This window comes from Phyllostomus discolor, chromosome 3, assembly GCF_004126475.2.
Source record: "Phyllostomus discolor isolate MPI-MPIP mPhyDis1 chromosome 3, mPhyDis1.pri.v3, whole genome shotgun sequence".
NCBI lineage: Eukaryota > Metazoa > Chordata > Mammalia > Chiroptera > Phyllostomidae > Phyllostomus > Phyllostomus discolor.
This window is the reverse complement of record NC_040905.2, coordinates 149,047,804-149,067,285: the sequence shown is the minus strand read 5'-3', so window position 1 is coordinate 149,067,285 and position 19,482 is coordinate 149,047,804. Positions and strand designations below refer to the sequence as shown.

The 19,482-nt window shown below is 42.4% G+C and overlaps 1 protein-coding gene across 1 annotated transcript in view; it reads left to right on the top strand.

The window, feature by feature from the left end:
• Positions 1–1,057: 1,057 nt before the first annotated feature.
• ACER2 (alkaline ceramidase 2) overlaps positions 1,058–19,482 on the top strand; it is a 33,460-nt gene continuing 15,035 nt past the window's right edge. Inside the window, exons 1-3 of the mRNA XM_028530652.2 lie at positions 1,058–1,308; positions 11,180–11,294; positions 16,134–16,275. Coding sequence (XP_028386453.1) covers positions 1,201–1,308; positions 11,180–11,294; positions 16,134–16,275 — 365 coding nt within the window. The 5' untranslated portion in view covers positions 1,058–1,200. The remainder of the gene's footprint in view (positions 1,309–11,179; positions 11,295–16,133; positions 16,276–19,482) is intronic.

Here is a 19,482-nt window from a genome sequence, read left to right as displayed (position 1 = left end):
GGGAGAGAGAGAGAGAGAGGGAGAGAGAGGGAGGGAGAGAGAGAGAGGGAGGGAGAGAGAGAGAGAGAGAGGGGCTTTCTACAGGAATTGCTGAGACCAGATTAACTTTGATGCATAAACTTCAGAATAGCTACAGCTGCAAAGCAAAGTACTTCTTCACAGATGTAAGATCATCCTGACTTTGATTTCTAGCTCTGCCACTTACTTTCTGGAATGACATTGCTCACAGAATCCACTTCATAGGATCCCCAGTCTGAGCACCAAATAAGTGATACATGGAAGCTCTTCAAACAGCACCTGGCACATAGTAAGTGCTATATATGTTGTATGTGTCATCATCTCTTGTACCTTGGATGTTCTGGAGATGTCATACCTGCCACACTACATCTTTTGAGAAGGGTTGGGATGGCTGACTTTTGGCCCCATGTCTAATTGAAGACTAGATTAAAGTCTAACTGCGAGTCTAGGGAACCCAGGGCAGGAACATACTGGAAATTGCATAGTGCTCTATCCGGGAATGGGCTGCAGAGGCTGTGTGGGAGGGTCTCGTGGAGCCTGACACTCCATTCCTTGGTCTTCCTGCCCTAGCCCACGCTACCAAGCCAGTCCTTACCTACTTCAGAGGGACCCAGAGCCCTTCTCAGGTGTGAGCACGGGTGCCCACACGCTGAGCAGGGGAATCTATGCAAATTTCTCTAGGTTCCGTAGGGCGTCTGGGTACTCCATTCCTGAGTTTTTCTGTTTAATTTTGGCCAGGGCTGGCTCTGGCCCTCTTTGCACAATTAGGGGTGGGGATGGGATGGAAGGCGGCGCCTGTGAGTCTGAGCTAAGAGGTGGGCGTGGGCATGATGGTAGAGGCATTTACACCTGCAGGGAATAAGGATGCCTGGAAACTTCCCAAGGCGGTTTGCCTCCCCACACCCAGCCCCGGAGCCCGTCCAGCCCTGGGGTGGGCGTGGCCACATCGCTGCCCCACTAGCTTCCATAGGGGGCGGAGCCGGGGGCGGAGTCTGAGAGCCTGCCAAGTCCAACAGGCGGAGCTCCGCACCGGGAGGCTGGCTGAAGAGGCGCCACATCCGGCCGCTGTCCCACTGTGCATAAAGCCACCGCTGTCGCTATTGCTGCCGTTGTGGGCGTAGAGCAGCAGCTCTGGCCTCTTCTTCGCTGCGAGAGCAGCTGCTCCAATGCCCCAGGGCGGCCATGAGCGCCCCACACTGGTGGGACCAGCTGCGGGCTGGCAGCTCGGAGGTGGACTGGTGCGAGGACAACTACACCATCGTGCCTGCGATCGCTGAGTTCTACAACACGGTTCGGGACTCGGGAGTAGGGGTGGCAGGCAGGCTGGCGGGAGGGGGCTGTCCCCAGGCGCCGTGGTGCCTGAAACCTGCTCGTGGCTATCTTCGTGTATCTGGGGTATTCTTTCCCCAGGACCAGAGTCGACCCACACCTCCTCCCCTACGCGCTCCTTCCAGTTCTCATCTGTCCTTCTCTCTTGTCCCTACCGGCGTCAGCTGGGCTCAGCTTCCTTCTCTTGTCATTTCTGATGACCCTGCTGTGTTGTTTGGTCTCCACCCGTCCTGGAGCCAGTGATCTGTGTCAGCCCATCTCCCAGTTTAGGTCATTTGCGGGCGGTGAACCTGCCAGGACAACCTCCCGCCCTAGGATCTCTGTGGCATGACACACTTGGGTCGCATTGTGTGTTTTTGCTCTGAATACCTGCTCTAGGAAGTCCCAGGAAAGAGGGTAACACTCCGGCATGTCTCAGGAGCAGGGCCCATTCCAACCTTGCTGACTTGCCGCATCTCACGAATACACCAATAATAGGTCGAGTTACTTTTGGCCAGACTCAAGTTACCTTAATTACTACTAGTTCCTATTTCTATGCCTTACTTAGTATTCCGTCTAATGCCAGCTCCAAATTCAACTCCCCCAGGCTTGTTCACTCTTCACTTATTAAGCCTGGGGAGTGGAAGGGACATTTGGTAGTGATTGTGTGTGTGTTTTCTGGAGTTGCCTAGGTCTCTCGATATGGCAGCTTCCCCCACTGCAGAATCCTGTGTGCTTGCAGCTGGGAAGGAAATACCTTTTCTCTGTGCCCCTGGCTCAGGGTTCTGGTACCAAATGTAAGACTTTCCATGGTCATTTGTGTAGCTTATCTTTTCACTGCTCTAACAGGGGAAACAGGAACTCCTGGTTTAAGGTTCATTGTGAATTTCAGGTAGTTCTTTAGGATTTTCACCTTTGATTTGCTGAGAGAATGTTGGCAACAGTTAGGTGCTTATTGCCTGGAGGGATCTCTGCTGAGCTAGTCCTGGGACTTCTAGTCATTGATGAAGAAACTGAGCTCTTGAGAAGGGAGCTGCCAAGCTCACATTTCTGGCATGGCAGGTAGGGGAGGAGAAGTGGGGGAGGGGCAGTACAGTTCAGAAGTCTTCATTCTTCCTCCTCTAATTGCTAAAATCCATGGCTGCCCTTTATACAGAATGCCTACTTTTATATGATCCGGGTAGTTCCTCAAGACAACTTGGTCTTCTGCTCTTTGGAGATACAGTTAGTGGAGGTGGCCACACCTCACCTATTGTACACCCTTTTTCAGTGCATAGTATCAGCTGTAGATGGGTGCTCACAGAGGACAGGCTAGAGCAGGGCTGGGTGCTTTCAACAGTGGTAACTCAGGCTCTCCATTTGAAAGTGGATTTCAACAGAATTAAAGAAGAAATAAGAACCTGGGGACAGGTTCTCATACTATCTGCAAAGTATCTGTGGAATCTGAGGCCAGCAGAAAGTCAGGTCTGGTCATTTGGCCAAAAAGTGTATAGCTACTCTGAGCCTGCCTTGAAAAGTCCCAGAGTGCCGAATGAGGGGGAGCATCTATTTTGTCTTTACTTTTAACCTTGTTCCATTGGAGCAGTTATATAGTGAGTGCCAAAATCTCTTTTAGAAATAAACTGTTGATCTTTAGCTGCAGTGTCTGTGGCTGATTAGCCCAGCTCATCTGCCTGACAAACCTTATTCTTTGGATTGCTTATAAACCACAAAGATTGCTGAAGCAAAGCAGAGAGCAGTGTCCAACCTGTGGCCTGCAGGCCTCACGCAGCCCAGGATGGCTATGAACGCAGCCCAACACAAAATCGTAAATTTACTTAAAATCTTTTTTCACTCATCAGTTTTCATTAGTGTTTGTGTATTTAATGTGTGGTCCAAGACAACTCTTATTTTTTCAGTGTGGCCCAGGGACACCAACAGGTTGGACTCTCTTGGAAGGTCTCAGAGAACTCATTGGCCACCAAACTTAGTTGAGTGTAGGTCCAAAGAGGTTAGCAAAACCCATAGCCTCTTCTCTGTTTCCATGCCCTAGTTATCTGTGGATGTGTATATGTCACAGGGCAAACCTATTGCTCCTGTACTGAGGAAGACAGTGGACTATTACTTGATGATTAGCATGTCATTAAGTCATCATAGTAAAGCAGCAGGTCCAACTATCCATTATATAAGAAATAATAATTATTGCCAATTTGGAGAAAAAGTTTAAGGAATTGAAGATGTAAAATCAGAAACCTGGGAGAGGGATCCAGAGCCTTCTTAATGTCCATAAATATCCTTGGGGTATCACATCACTCCTACAACTTCAGTTACTGCTGGTTACCATTAATCGTTTGCTATGTATTGAAGCTCTGCTGGGTCATTCCAGGCAGTGGGTGCCATTTACTCTGTCAGCTTGATAAAGGAGGAAATGGGGACATAGATAGAGTATGCAACTTGCTGATGTCAAGAAATGTCAGAACTAGAGTTAGAACTTGGTCCATCTGACTCTACTAAGGTATTACTCATGAAGGTACAAGTGCCATTGTAGCACCTTAGATTTATGTGGCATGGCCTAATACACGTGTTTATTATTCAGTTGTTCTTTAACGTAAACTCTTGCATTGGGAACATTTGCTCTTTAGGCTAATCATGATGTTTGATATGAAAAGAAGTTTGTTTACAGTAGTCTGTTGTTTTTGTGGGTGTTTATTATAAAAGTAAAAACATGATCATGGTAAGAATTTCAGTATGCATGTTCTGAAGCACAAAATACCCTCTGTATCTTTTCAGACATTTTCTAGGCATGTAAAAAGCACTTGTATTATTTGTGTGAGTATATAAAATATGTATGTATAGTGTATACACACCACAGTCTAAGTAGTTTTTTTTTTTAACCCAGCAGGGATATAACTACACAAACCCTTTGGCACCTTGGCTTTTTCACTTAATATGTCTTATAGATAGTCCCATATTAGCTCATACAGAATTATCTTCCTCTTTGCAATGTCTACACAGTGTTCCACTTAATGGATTGGCCATAATTTACTTAACCAGTCAGTTCCTCATTGATAGACATTTAGGGCAGTTTCTGTTTGTTTTATTGTTTTCATTTTTGTTTCTGAACAGTGATGCCATGAATATTCTCTTATATACATCTGGATGTGTTTTACAAGCACTAATCCTTTCCGGGGAATTGTTGTGTATTCATGTTAAAGGCTGATAGTTATTGCTAAATGGCCCACCAAACAGAGTACCCTGATTTATGCTCCCACTGACAGTGTTTGGGTGTGTGAAGCATTTTGTTTTGGGGCCCTGCAAATCTCTGTTGCCCAAAATCTTATCATCTTTTGCTTTGGCCAATCCCAACTATCTCTTCCAAGAACATAGTCCTTTGCTTGAGCACATTTTGAACTATTTCTTCTATATACAAGTGTTATTGCATTGAGTTTTCTTTTTATGTTTTAAGTTTTAAGGCCCCAGTCACACTAAAAAGAAAGACTCCAGACCTAGCTGCTTTGGAGGAAAGTGTGGTCTTCCTTTTAACCACTGGGGTTAGCCTTTGGGGACTCTGTTGCTGAGCAGTGACTCAGGGAATCAACTGGTGCTGAAAAAAGAAGTCTTGAAGCAAAACATATGCATAAAATCAGCCCATGATCTGTCACCTCCCCCAATAAGCTCTGCCCTCCACCATCAAGATTAGGAAAGTAGAGTTCTCTTTATATGTCCAAGCCCACATCCCATTATCTATGGGGCATAATTATCCATCCATCCATCCATCCATCCATCCCTCGATCCCTTCATCCATTCATCCATATACTGGGCAATTACAGCGTGCCTATCCAGAAGTGAGATCCAGAGTCATCTGGGTGGTGAGGGCCTTAACAGAGGTGTGTACAAGTCACCCTGGTGTTACTAGAACTCTGCATGGCATTGGTGTGCTGTGGGAGGTAGGGTGGGGGAATTTTGAAGAGTACTTTCATGTAGAGTGACCAACTTGTCCTGGTTTGCCAAGGACAAAATTGGACTTCGCTGATTTTAAAACTGAAAGTTCCATGTCTTGGCAAACCAGGATAGTTGGTCATCTCAGTGGCAGTAGGGAAGCAATGGGATGGATAGTTAGGAATGTGCATATAATTAGGATACACAGACAGTTTTCTCAGCTACTATAATGACCCTTATCTGTTCATGAACTTGTTGTTCAGAAGAACTTACAGCCTATTGCTTTGTCAGTATTTACCCTCTTCTGGGAAACTGCACATTCACATGCATCAGGAAGAGATTGCAGTGTGTTTATGAGATTATCTTGGTGCAAATGTTATGTGGGAATTCATAGAATAAGGAGCTTTCTAAGGAAATAATACATTTTAGAATTGTGGTTTCCTTTCAGTGAAAACAATCTGTTCTGCAGGCATTAAATAATACAATTCTCCAAAGTGTAATCAGACAAGAGACTTTCAACAATACCCCTTGGCTGAACTTCTCAACTTTAGTGACCCACACCATTTTGAGGGGAAGTTTCATTTCTCAGTAGATATGGAGCCATTGTATCCATCTTTTAATTACAACTCATTTGCTTCTCTGTATTTCTTTAGGAGTTCCTTCCTCTTTTTGTCTTGGGGAACATCTCTCTCTAATTTGGTCTTTTCCTTTGCAGAGATTGACTTATTTAAAAGGCCTGGTGAAGACCAGCAGATATTGATAGGTGGGCTGTGCAGAAGTAATAATGCAATTTCAAGTTATTTGGAAGCATCTGTTAAAATGGTGCTTCTCAGTTGAACTCACTAATACGTGCATTAAAAAAAGTGTTTTGAAGTATCCTAATTTTACTGCAGCTATAATAAATGACTTCATGCTTTTGTGAACAGTGTGTAAATACATTTAAAAATGATTCATGTGTACTTTGCTAATGGTAATATAAATTGACAGAGTCATTTGGGGACAATTTGGCGAAGTTAGCTGCACTTGGCTAAAGCAAGGGAGATTGAGGGGACTTGAGGCAATAAAGATATACTGGGGTAAAAAAACAAATGAGTTATATTTCCCAGTATTGTAGGTGGGGCTGTAAATTGCTTTCCTTCCTTGGGGAATGGCTACAAAAAACCCTTGCTATCTGCACCACTTACACCAAGTGAGGTTAATCTGAGTGAACTAAGGTGAAAATGTAAGAGATACTGTTGAAGGAGAAAAAGTTTCAGGATGATAATGTTACAGTATGTGGCATATATGTATTCATATAAATGCAAAGAAAATGACTGGAAGCCTATGAATCTGAGAATAATGGTTATCTCTAGGGCGGTGGAAGAAGGGAGATTTTAGCTCTGTAATGTATTCTTTTTTTTCTTTTTCTTTTTCTAACAAGGAGAACATATTTATAAATATGAAAGGAGAAAGATCAGGTTTTAAGTTATCTATGCTATAACAATTTCATTTTTTCTCTTCCTTCTCTCCCTTTTCCTTTTCTTTCTTCCACTTCTATGTTTAACAAAAGGAGAGCCACTTTTAAGTCTTGGAACAAGTCATATGTGCACAGTGTGTGATGCAGTTCAGAAGTCTGTGATACCAGTTGAGGAGTTACACCAAGGAGGTCAGAATGTGGCTGGTGGGTGAGTTGGAGGTGCAGTCAGTGGGGCATAGTGGAAAGAGCCCGAAGCAGGACTGGGTGCTGGCCCCAGCTCCCAGGGTGACTGCCTCTCTGACCTTGGCCAGCCTTGGAGCCTTTCTGAGCCCTTAGTTATATGCCTTGAAAAACAAGGGATGGTTAAGATCTCTCATTGTATTTCTTGAAGATCTCTGATTATTTAAATTAGTTCATAAAAAGTTAAAGACTGTGATAATAACAATAGCCTACTGCTCATCTGCTTTTTAGTAAATGAGCATTGGCTGTATCTCCAGGACTGGAAACTATGTACACCTGGGACATCTGACACAATTCATCCATCCTCTCCCGCAGGGTCACCAGTAGCTCACAGGGCTCCAACGTGGGGAAGAGAAAAAGATCCCATCAGAGTAGACCACCTAGAAAAAGGTACCTCTTCTCTAGGATGATATAGCCCCACTAGGAATTTCAGCCTGGGATTTTAACCAAAGGCAGCAGTCCTACTCCCATCCTGCCACTAACAAAAGTTCTCTCTCTTTATTTGTGTTATTTCTCTCCCACCTTATCTTTCTGCCCTTGCCAAAAGCGGTGTCATTCCATAATAACGCTGTTGAAGGTGCAGAGTGGGTACTAGAAATATCAGGGGAACACTTTGTCTGCAGGCTTGTCTAACTGCTGTACTAGACTCCTGAAACTAATAAATAATGATATTGAATGTAATCTGTAATCGAAAAATAAAAATTTTAAAAATAAGAAGACTTATACCTGAGCAGGAAATAAATAAATAAAAATGATGTCACTCCTAATGTCTCTTGTTCCCAAACCATGACAAAGGCCTATGTTGGCCACTGCTATTGCCACTCCTTACCTGTACTATGCCTCCAGTTCTGGGGTTTGCTGATGCATTTTGTTTAATTGTGTACCTGTGTGATTTTATAGGTCTGGGGAAGCCCTTCTCCCCTGCCTGGCTTCTTCAGTTCAGTGCAGGCACTCACCCTCATGGTTCCTTTGAGGCCTCCTCTCTATCATCCGACATGCGTGGCCAGTTTTTCTTTTCATGCCCTTGGCTTTCCAGGCTTCAATGCCCCATCCTATCTCTGAAAGTGCTTTTCTTTAGTCTTTTGTTTGTGTGCGTACCCCTCCCACCCCATTCCCATTGGTGTGTTGCTCATTTAGTCTTAGCTGTTGTCTTCACTTTCTGCACACTTTGTGCACGTAGTCCTTCATGAGGAGTGCCTCACTCCACACGTACAGATGAAACTTACAAAGCTGAATATCCCTACCACTCCATACCTTCTAGGATGGCTTTCGTTAGACAAAGCGAACTCCAGAAAATAAGTGTTGGCAAGGATGTGGGAAAATTAGAACCTTTATACATTGCTTGTATGAATGTAAATGGTTCAGCTGCTGCTGAGAACGGTTTGGTGGTTTGTCACTAAGTTAAACATAGAATTACCATATTTCACTGGGAAGGGACTGGGCCAAGATGGGTTTGCCCTGGCACAGTTTGGGATGTACAGGTTCTTGACTTTGTGCAGGAAAGATTTTGAGACATGAGTCTTGGTGACTATGAGAGTAATTTTATCAAAGCTTGGCATGGCGAGACAAAGGAAGGTCTTAGGATAGAGGAAGCAAAATCCCAGGAACAGGACTGAGCCGAGGAGAGGCTGCACTGGCTCAGAAAAAAGTCACAGAGGCAAAAGTAGTGTCCTTGGAGACAGGGTCAGGGGTTAGCCTGGGACAAGCTGCCGCTGCCCACTGCTCCCCTGGTTGCACATCTCGTTGGAATCCCTTAGAGATCTGGAGAAAGCAAGTGAAAGTACACACCTGAGGACAGAGGGGTATAGGCCCTTTGCCTTAGAGTTTTTATCTGTTTTCTAAAGGTGGGACTTTTAAGGGAGGTCTTAACAGAATATTCATCAACTTTCCAGGTGTGTCCCTTGATATGCTGATGCATCAAAATGAGTGTATAGTGGGGTCTGGGATTATTTTCTGGTCAGTTTCACCTCTGTCTTGGCTTTGTGTGGCTAATTGTTTTTATTGTTGTTGTAATCTATTCCCCTGACTTCATTTGTTCTCAGGTTAGGCTGACACTAACTGGGTCACTCTTAAATCTGTCCCTGACTAGGGTGATTTAAGGCACCTGCTGTTTGGTTGGGGAGGATACACTTAAACCGTCTGCTGCTAGGTGTCTTTGCTCCGCGAAGATAGGGTCTTGTGATTCATTAGCTGGCAGCTAGTTGCCCATCCATTTGCTCAACTATTTGTCTCAGTTTCCTCATTCCATTTGTCAAGGAGTTTTCCTGGCTTCTCACTAACCTGCCTGAATATGATGCAGCAATGTCAATCACATACCCCCAAATTGAAAACAAGTACTCAGAAACTTGTACATGAATGTTCATAGTAGCACTCTTCACAGCAGTCTGTTAGTGCATGAATGGGTAGATAAAATATGGCATCCATACCACAGAATGTTATTCATCTGTAAAAAGGAAGTATTGATGCCTGCAATAATGTGGTTGAACCTCAAAAACATTATGCTAAGTAAAAGAAGCCAGACTTATTAGGTCATATTTTATGATTCTACTTCTGTGAAATATCAAGAATAGGTATATTCATAAAGACAGAAAGCAGATTAGTGCTTGTTTGAGGCTGTGGGGATGGGGGACATGGGAAGTGACTGCTTAATGGGTACAGGGTTTTCTTTTGGGGGTGATGAAAATGTTTTAGACCTAGATAGAGGTGATGGTTGCGCATTATGAATGTATTAAAATGCCACTGAATTATACAGTTTAAAATGGCTAATTTTATCTTATGTGAATTTTACCTCAATAATAAAATTTTGGGGGGATAAGAAAGAACTGGCTATAACCCCCTAAAGAAATATTAAAGAAATAAATTTTAAAAGTGAGAGGCGGGGATCTAGAGTTATCCTGTTCAGTGTGGTAGTCCCCAGCCACGTGTGGCTATTGAGCATGTGAATTACGGCTGGTCCCAGTGGAGATGTGCCGCCAGGGGGAATTCCCACTGGCTTTCCAAGCCAGGGTATGAACAAAAAGAATGGAAAATATCTCATTAATGATATCTAAATAGTGCTTACATGTTGAAATGACAGTATTTTGATATTACATTAGATAGAATATATGTATTTTAACTTCTTTTAAAAACTATTTTATTTATTTTCTTTTAGAGCGAGGGGAAGGGAGAGAGAGAGGGAAACATCAGTGTGTGAGAGAAACATCAACTGGTTGCTTCTCACACGCCCCCAAACTCGGACCTGGCCCTGTAACCCAGGCATGTGCCATGACTGGGAATCGAACTGGGGAACTTTCAGTTTGCAGGCTGGTGCTCAGTCTACTGAACCACAACGGCCAGGGCTAGAATATATATATTTTAAAAGCCATGTGCCTTCTGGAGAGATAAGAGAGACACTTAAATCCACACTGAAGTCTGAAAGATAAAATGGTATCATTTTAAAGCTGGGAAAGAACCTAAGAATTTGATCTTTACCTAAAAGTAGGTTTGTGTAGGGTGAGTAACTGACAAAGGGTGACAAGGGGAAACCAGGAAGAATCCTGCCTTCATGTGGGCCCTGGAGAAAAAGCTGGCCTTGCTGACAGAAAATACTGGGGGCTTGAACTTGTCTAGTCCTCCTTACCTCTTTATTAACCATTTTTTTCCATGCTCACCTGAGGATATGTTTATTGATTTTTAGAGAAAGAGGAAGGGGATGGAGAGAGAGAGAGAGAGAAAGAGAGAGAGAGAGAGAGAGAATGAGAGAGAAACATTGGTTGGTTGCCTCCTGTATGCGCTCTGACCGGGAATCGAACCTGCAACTTTTTGGTGTGCGGGACAATATTTCAACAACTGAGCCACCTGGCCATAACTATTAACCTTTATTTTTAGCATTATTTAGTATAGGCCTTATGTTTAAAATGTATGTGCAAGTAAATTAGAATACTTCTTAGTTAATCTGTGTGGAAAAAGAATTAAGAGTCACTGATTCTTTAAATCAGGAGGGGAGCCTGGGCAGCTTTCACAGATTGCAGTGTTTTTGTAGCTGCTCCAGTGACCAAGGAGGCTGGAAGGAGCTCCCTAAATGCTTATTCAAGAAGTTTTAAGTTTTCCTGGTTGTATACTTGCAGTTAAGAAAAGTATAAGTGCTGAAACAAGATGTATGCCACATTCATCTGTTTGCAAAGGATGTATTTGGAACAGGCTGCTTTGTTTTTTGCCCTTTTAATTAACTTATCTTTTCATTTTACATTTCCCCTCCAGATCAGCAATGTCTTGTTTTTTGTCTTACCGCCCATCTGCATGTGCCTGTTTCGTCAGTATGCAACGTGCTTCAACAGTGGCATCTACCTGATATGGACTCTCTTAGTTGTAGTGGGTAAGTGGGTTCATTTGGGAGCATGGACTGAATGGGAGGAAATGGAATTCCAACTCTTCCTGTCTCCTTTGAACATTATGTTTTAAAAACCAAAGTCGCTCTGAAGTCTTAGCAAACTTTTATTTTGCTTGTTTGATGCCAAAAGGACTCTTTTGAATATGGGCTTGATAACAAGGTTGGCTGTAATTATCACTTTGTTTTAGAGAGTTTGTTTATGTAGTTGCTGCTGATGGCATGCCAGTGCAATTTTCTGAGAACTTCTGAAGAGAGTCATGTGAAACCATTGAACTCTGATGAGACTGTGGTTTCTAATGGAGTAAAGGTAAAAAAAAAGTAGTTGTCTGAGCCTTTATTGCAGGGGTGTCAAACTCATTTTCACTGGGGGCCACACCAGCCTTGAGGTTGCTTTCAAAGGGCCGAATGTAATTTCAACTCCTTAACTGTTAAGGAGTAGTTACATTTATACAGTGCTAAACTTACATTCGGCCCTTCAAAGGCAACTGCAAGGTCTGATGTAGCCCTCGGTGAAAATGAGTTTGACACCCTTGCTTTATTGCCTGCTTTCATTGTTCTGGGAAATACTTGTGTAATTTCCATTTTCTTTTCTTTTTTAAAAACTATATTTATTGATTATGCTATGATAGTTGTCCCAATTTTTCCCCTCTTTGGCCCTCTCCAGCCAGTATTTCCTCCAGGGATACCCCCTCCCCACATTAATTCATGTCCATGGTTCAAGCTCATATCTTCTTTGGCTTCTCTATTTCCTATACTATTCTTAACATCCACCTGTCTATTTTGTACGTATCATTTATGCCTCTTAATCCCTGCACCTTTTCCCCCATTCTCCCCATTCTCTTTCCCAGCTGATAACCCTCCATGTGATCTCCTTATCTATGATTCTGTTCCTGTTCTGGTTGTTTGCTTAGTTTGTTTTTTTGATTCAGTTGTTGATAGTTGTGGGTTTGTTGTCATTTTAATGTACATAGTTTTGATTTTCTACTTTTTCTTAAATAAGTCCCTTTAACATTTCACATAATAATGGCTTGGTGGTGATGAACTCCTTTCCTTTAGCTTTACCTTGCCTGGGAAGCACTTCATCTGCCCTTCCATTCTAAATGATCATTTTGCTGGATAGAGTAATCTAGGTGGTAGGTCCTTGCTTTTCACCACTTTGAATACTTCTTTCCAGCCCCTTCTTGTCAGCAAATTTTCTTTTGAGAAATCAGCTGATAGTCTTATTGGGACTCCTTTGTAAGTAACTCTCTGTTTTTCTCTTGCTGCTTTTAAAATTCTCTCTTTATCTTTAACCTTTTAAAAGATTTTATTTATTTACATTTAGAGAGAGGGGAAGGAAAGGAGAAAGAGAGGGAGAGAAACATCAATGTGTGGTTGCCTCTTGAACACCTCCTACTGGGGACCTGGCCTGCAACCCAGGCATGTTCCCTGAGTAGGAATCAAACTGGTGACTCTCTTGTTTGCAGGAAGGCGCTCAATCCACTGAGTCACACCAGCCAGGGCTAACCTTAGGCATTTTAATTATGAAGTGTCTTGGTGTGGTCCTCCTTGGGTCCAACTTGTTTGGGACTCTCTGTGCTCTCTGGACTTGTATGTCTATTTCCTTTGTCAAATTAGGGAAGTTTTCTTTCATTATTTTTTCAACTAAGTTTTGAATTTCTTGCTCTTCCTCTTCTCCTTCTGGCACCCCTAAGATTCAGATGTTGGTACATTTAAAGTTGTTCCAAATGTTCCTAAGCCTATACTCATTTTTTCTGAACTCTTTTTTCTTTCTCCTGTTCCTTTTTTTGTGTGTGTGGTTCCTTCCTTTTTTTAAAAAATCATTTTATTGATAATGCTATTACAGTTGTCCCATTTTTTTCTCCCCTTTATTCCCCTCTGCCCTGCACCTGCCATCCTATCAGCATTCCCCTCCTTAGTTCATGTCCATGGGTTATACATATAAGTTCTTTGGCTTCTCCATTTCCTATACTATTCTTAACTTCCCCCTGTCTATTTTGTATTTACCATTTATGCTTCTTATTCACTGTACCATTTCCCTGACTCTCCCCTCCCCTTCTCCCTGCTGATAACCCTCCATGTGATCTCTATTTCTGTGATTTTGTTCCTATTCTAGTTGTTTGCTTAGTTTGTTTTTGTTTTAAGTTCAGTTGTTGATTGTTGTGAGTTTGTTGATATTTTACCACTCATAGTTTTGATCATCTTTTTTTTCTTAGATAACTCCCTTTAACATTTCATATAATAAGGGCTTAGTGATGATGAACTCCTTTAACTTGACCTTATCTGTGAATCACTTTATCTGCCCTTCCATTCTAAATGATAGCTTTGCTGGATAGAGTACTCTTGGATGTAGGTCCTTGCCTTTCGTGACTTCAAATACTTCTTACAGCCCCTTCTTGTCTATAAGATTTCTTTTGAGAAATCAGCTGATAGTCATATGGGAACTCCTTTGTAGGTAACTGTCTCCTTTTCTCTTGCTGCTTTTAAGATTCTCTCCTTATGTTTCATCTTGAGTAAGGTAATTATGATGTGCCTTGGTGTGTGCTTTCTTGGATCCAGCTTCTTTGCAGCTCTCTGAGTTTCCTGGACTTCCTGGAAGTCTATTTCTTTTGCCAGATTAGGGAAGTTCTTCATTATTTTTCCAATAAGTTTTCAGTTTCTTGCTTTTTCTCTTCTCCTTCTGGCACCCCTGTGATTTAGATGCTGGAATGTTTAAAGTTGTCTTGGAGGTTCCTAAGGCTCTCTTCGTTTTTTTGAATTCTTGTTTCTTCATTCTGTTCTGGTTGAATGTTTATTTCTTTCTTTCAGTGCAAATTGTTGATTTGAGTCCCAGTTTCCTTCCTTTCACTGTTGGTTGCTTGTATATTTTCTTTTATTTCACTTTTCATAGCCTTTATTTTTCCTCTATTTTGTGACCATTTCTGTGAGCATCCTGATTACCAGTGATTTGAACTCTGCATCTGATAGGTTGTCTATGAGTTCATCATTTAGTTCTCTTTTGGGCGCTTTGATCTGCTCTTTCATTTGGGCCATATATATTTTTTTGTCTGGGTGTGCGTGTTTCATTGTCAGGGGTGGAGCCTTAGATATTTGCCAGGTAGGGCAACCCAGGTCACTGCACCGTGGTGCTGTATGTGGTAGAGTGGTCCAAGAGGGAACCATGCCACTTGCTCTGCTCTCAGCCAGCTCTCAGTCACTTCCCCTGCTACCCACCAGCAAATTGGACTCTTCTAGTGCTTATTCCTGGGTGGGTGGGCTTGTGTACATTCTAGGACCCTGTGGGTCTCTCCAATGAACTCTCCTGTGAGTCTGGGAGTTTCTCCCACTGTGGCAACCCCCACAGATTTTTACAACCAAAGTTTTTTGAGGGTTTTGTGGCTTTCTTTTCTCATACTGGAATCCTGGGTTGCACAGTCTTTCTCACTCCCCAGTTGTTCCTCTTGGTTTATCCCCATGCAAATGTGGGACTGCCAGCTGCCACCTTGCCAGCCCAGTCCTCCAGCTGCGGCCTTGCTGCACATTCTCTCCACTCTGGCTTCCAGCCTCCACCTCTTCTACCAGTCTGGATTAATGTTTCTTCTTTAACTCCTTGGTTTTCAGACTTCCTTATAGTTTGATTTTCTGGCAGTTCTGGTTGTTTTTAAATTTGTTGTTGTCCTTTTGGTTGTGCAAGGAGGCAAAGTGTATCTCCCTATGCCTCCATCTTGGCCAGAAGTCCTCTTCCTGCTGTTCTGATTGAATGCTTTTTCCTTTCTTGTGTTCTAAATTGTTGGTTTGATTCTGGCTTCCTCCTCTCCACTGTTGGTTTCCTATGGATTTTTATTTATTTCTCTTAGTGTAACCTTCATTTCTTCTCTTATGTGTTGCCATACTCATTGAGTTCTTTGAGCATGCTGATCACCCGTGTTTTGAACTCTGCATCTGATAGGTTGGCTACCTTTTGTTTCATTTAGTTCATTTTCTGGGGTTTTGTTCTGTTCTTTTATTTGGACTATATTTCTTTGTCTCCTCAATTCAGCAGCCTTCCTCTGTTTGCTTCTATGTGTTAGGTAGAGTTGCTTTGACTTTCTGTAAAAGGCACCCACCTTTACAGAAAGGCGGATGGATGTGGCTTTTTTAAATCCTTGGTCCTCAGACTTCCATATATCTTGATTTTCTGATGATTCTGGTTGTTCCTTGTTTTGAGCAATAGTTGTAATTCTCTCTGTGATTGCCCAAGGGGGTGAAGCATGTCTACCTATATCTCCATCTTGACAGGAAGTCTGTAATTTCCATTTTCTTCCACAGGCAGATTGGGAATTCTGAACAGTGAGACAATGTTGACCTCTACTGCCTGTTCTTATGAGGGCTAGTAGATAAAGACAGAATGTGTTCAGCTGTGGAATCATTAAAGTTCTGATATGCTGATATATAGACCCTACTTGACATTCTCTTTCTAGACTTGAATTCTGGCTCTGACTGGTATGGCTTAGTGAGTGGGGCATCTTGGAAACTAAAATGTTGCCAGTTCAATTCCTGCCAGCACATGCCTGGGTTTTGGGCCAGTTCCCATTTAGGGGCATGCAAGGGGCGATTGATTGATGTTTCTCTCCCGCTCTCTCTTCCTCCCTTCCCCTCTCTCTGAAAATAAATAAATAAAATCTTAGACTCAAGGCCTGCATGCCTAGGTGGTATGAGTTTCTTCCTTCAGTTTCTTTTTTCAAAGAGAGAGAGCGATTTGGTGATAGTGATAGTGGTGGTGAAAGGGCTATCCTTAAGCAGTGTATTGAATTTGTGAGTCTGTTCTTCTTTGGTGACTTTTTTATTGGTCGTAATTGATTCTAGGAATTGGATCCGTCTACTTCCACGCGACTCTGAGTTTCCTGGGGCAGATGCTTGATGAACTTGCCATCCTTTGGGTTCTGATGTGTGCTCTGGCCATGTGGTTCCCTAGAAGGTATCTACCAAAGATCTTTCGGAATGATAGGTAAGCTTGGCTAAATATTTTTGTATTTACTGCTAGGTGTAATACCCAATGTAAAGTATATATCAAGAAAAATAACAGACATGAAGCCCAGTCCAGTGATAAGCTTATCATATACTGTTTGAATATCCACTGATTGTTTCAAGTCTGACAGTATAAATAAACTGACACATAAAATGGGGGATTGTAGTATACCTGAAGAAGAATTCATATAACATTAGGGACAAAAAGTCAAATGTCTCCCTTAGTTGATACATGAAAAAATGGAAAGATTTTTCAGTGGGGGAGAAATCACTGAATGGCAGCTCAAAGACCTTTGATTTCCTGTTAGAACATTTCCTTTAGTCCAATCTACTCTGCTATTTTATAAATTTATAGTAGAATCCACTAAGGAATTGGTTCTTTTTATTTTTTAAGATTTTATATATTTATTTTTAGAGAGGGAAAGGGAGGTAGAAAGAGAGAGAAACATCAATGTGTGGTTGCCTCTTACGTACCCCCTACTGGGGACCTGGCCTGTAACCCAGGCATGTGCCCTGACTGAGAATCAAACCAGTGACCCTTTGGTTCACAGACCAGCACTCAATCCACTGAGCCACACCAGCCAGGGCAGGAACTGGTTGTTAGAGCCATAGGAATTGTAGTTGTCAAATTGCAATATTTTCCTTTTGATTGGAGCTATGCATGCACACATACATACATGCACATATCTCCAAACTGGAAACCCAGAATTTCAGGCAGGGATGCATTTTAATATTCATTGTTTTATTCTTACATGATTATTCATCCATTGAATAATTTTTGAACACTTCCTATTTACTATGCATTTCTCTAAGCTTCTAGACATTGGGATATGGCAGTAAAGTAAACAACAGAATCTCTGCCCTTGATGAGCTTATACTGAGGTTGGGAGACTGTGAATCAACAAACAAATGCATAAATAATATTAGGGAGTAACAAGTGCTATGATGAAAAATGAAGCTGGTTAAGAGATTGTAGTAAGGTGGATGATGATTTAGATGGTCAGCAAATGCCTTCCTGAGGAGCTGTATACGATGGTTAATATCTGAAGGAACAGAAGAGAGTCAGCCTCATAAAGATAAGAAATGTTCCCAGAACCTATTACTCACATGTTTCTCTGTAGGACACTGTGACTTGTCAAGATACATGGATAAATAGTCTGAAGATACGGATTCAGTTAAGCAAGCTGATACAGGGACAGGAGCTGTGTGTCTATTAAAGACAAAGCCTGTTGTTTTGGACTGAGAAGGAGGGTGGTTATGGAATGTGCCAGCTGCAGAGCACATTTTAGAGTCATGTGTGTAATGCTCTAATTTTAGGATGAATGTGAGAACCTCCTTTTGGATACATGTCTTTGTACATGCACGGAAACGCCAGGGAGGGTGCAGGCTACAACCACTTCCATTCTTAGGAACCGGGATGGAGAGAGAGCTTTCATTTTTACCTTTAATCTGTACTATTTCCATTTTTTTATAAGAGCATATGTTAATTTTTAATATGAAAGTGTATTTTTAAACAAGGCAGGGAGAAAAAAATACTTTACATGGATTAGCTGTAGAATGTTCATTAGCCTTGAATCTTTAATTCAAGTAGCAGGACTTGAATTAAATAGTGTTATCTCTCAGTGTCATCAAGCAGAAGGAGGTATCCTCAAGAAGGTTACTATTTAAAAAGTGAGAGGAAGGTTCTAGCCAGGTAGATCAATTGGTTAAAGCATCTTCCTGATACGCCAAGGTAGTGAGTTCAGTCCCCAGTCAGGGCGCGTACAGGAACCAACCAGTGACTGCTTAAGTAAGTGGAACTACAAATTAGTGTTTCTTTCTCTCTCTCTCTCCCCCCCTTCCTCTTTCTAAAAATCAATAAATACAAATTTTTGAAAATGAGAGGAGGAGGGAGGGAGAGGAAGAACCAGCTGTTTACAAGGAGAAATAAAAAGGAGTTGTTCCTGGTCTTAGATGAAATACCATCTCCGTCTTGCTGAGGCCTTCTGCTCAGTGCGGGAAGCGTACTTTAAAACGCAGCAGGTTGTGCAGGCAGTCTGCGGTTTCTAGTCTTCTCTTGTTTCTTTGTTCAGCTTCAAGAGAATGACTGAGGATGATCAGAAAGCCTTGTGACGTGGGGAAGAGGGTGAGGTGGATGGCACCAGGCAGGGTCATGAGGTGGCTTGACAGGCAGGGACTTCTTTGACTGCCTGGTAAAATGGTTCTTCTTATTGCCTTAGAAGGTACCCACCAGTCACCCCCATCCCTTCCCTTAGCCTGGAGGTGTGTGTTAGGTTGAAAGTGAGGAACCACTTTGTTCTTAGATCTTATCTTTCAAGTCCTGGGATCTGAGCGAGAAGTTCAAGAAATGGGAATAAGGGTTTGGTTTATTTGTCTGTGGCACTCTGGAAGCCTGGGTTGCAATTCCAAGTGACATTTTAATGTCATAATAGAGAATCTTTTTCTTTTCTTGTTTCTTGGAGGTGGCAGTGAGGGAATGTTGTTAAGCAGGAGAGGAGAAAGTGGAGCTGTGGCTTGTAGTAATTCAAGCTTACCAACTTTAATAATGAAAACCTACTATGAGGCGGGGAGTCTGTGACCCCTTGGGACTCTTCCGTCACCAGCACCATTTCTCTGCAGATGTGACTCCTCTCTTCAGTTTGAGCTGAGTCCTTCAGAAGCTCTGACCACCTTATATGTATCTGTCCCTGGCTTTGAAGAAAACCTGAGTTTGTAAGCTTCCCAGCTTACAAACTATATAACTTGTCTTGATTCTTTAACTTTCTATTTCTTCATCTGTAAAATTAGCTAAGTAATAAGGACTTTGTGAGAGAACTCTGCAGAGTAGTTCTTATATCACTAAGAACAAGGTGAGTGCTCAGTCAAAATGAGCTTTCAGGACTACCCACGGCATGTAGCGTGGAGCTCTGCCTAGCACCTCAGAGGCATGTGTACAACTGGAAGGAAAAAATGGGCAGTGATGATTTTAGTGAGCAAAGAAAGAAAAGGTGCATGTTACAGACAAAGTGGCTCTCTCTAAATAAGGATGCCGGTTCTACCTGTCTATTTTCACTTTCCCAGTGTCATCGAGAACAAGAAGACCAAACCTTTCCACATGGGCTGTGCCACCCATAACAGGTGGGAGCCCTACAGTGGGAGTGGCAGGCCAGGCCAAAGATTTTAGGAAAACACCAGGATTTCTACAGAC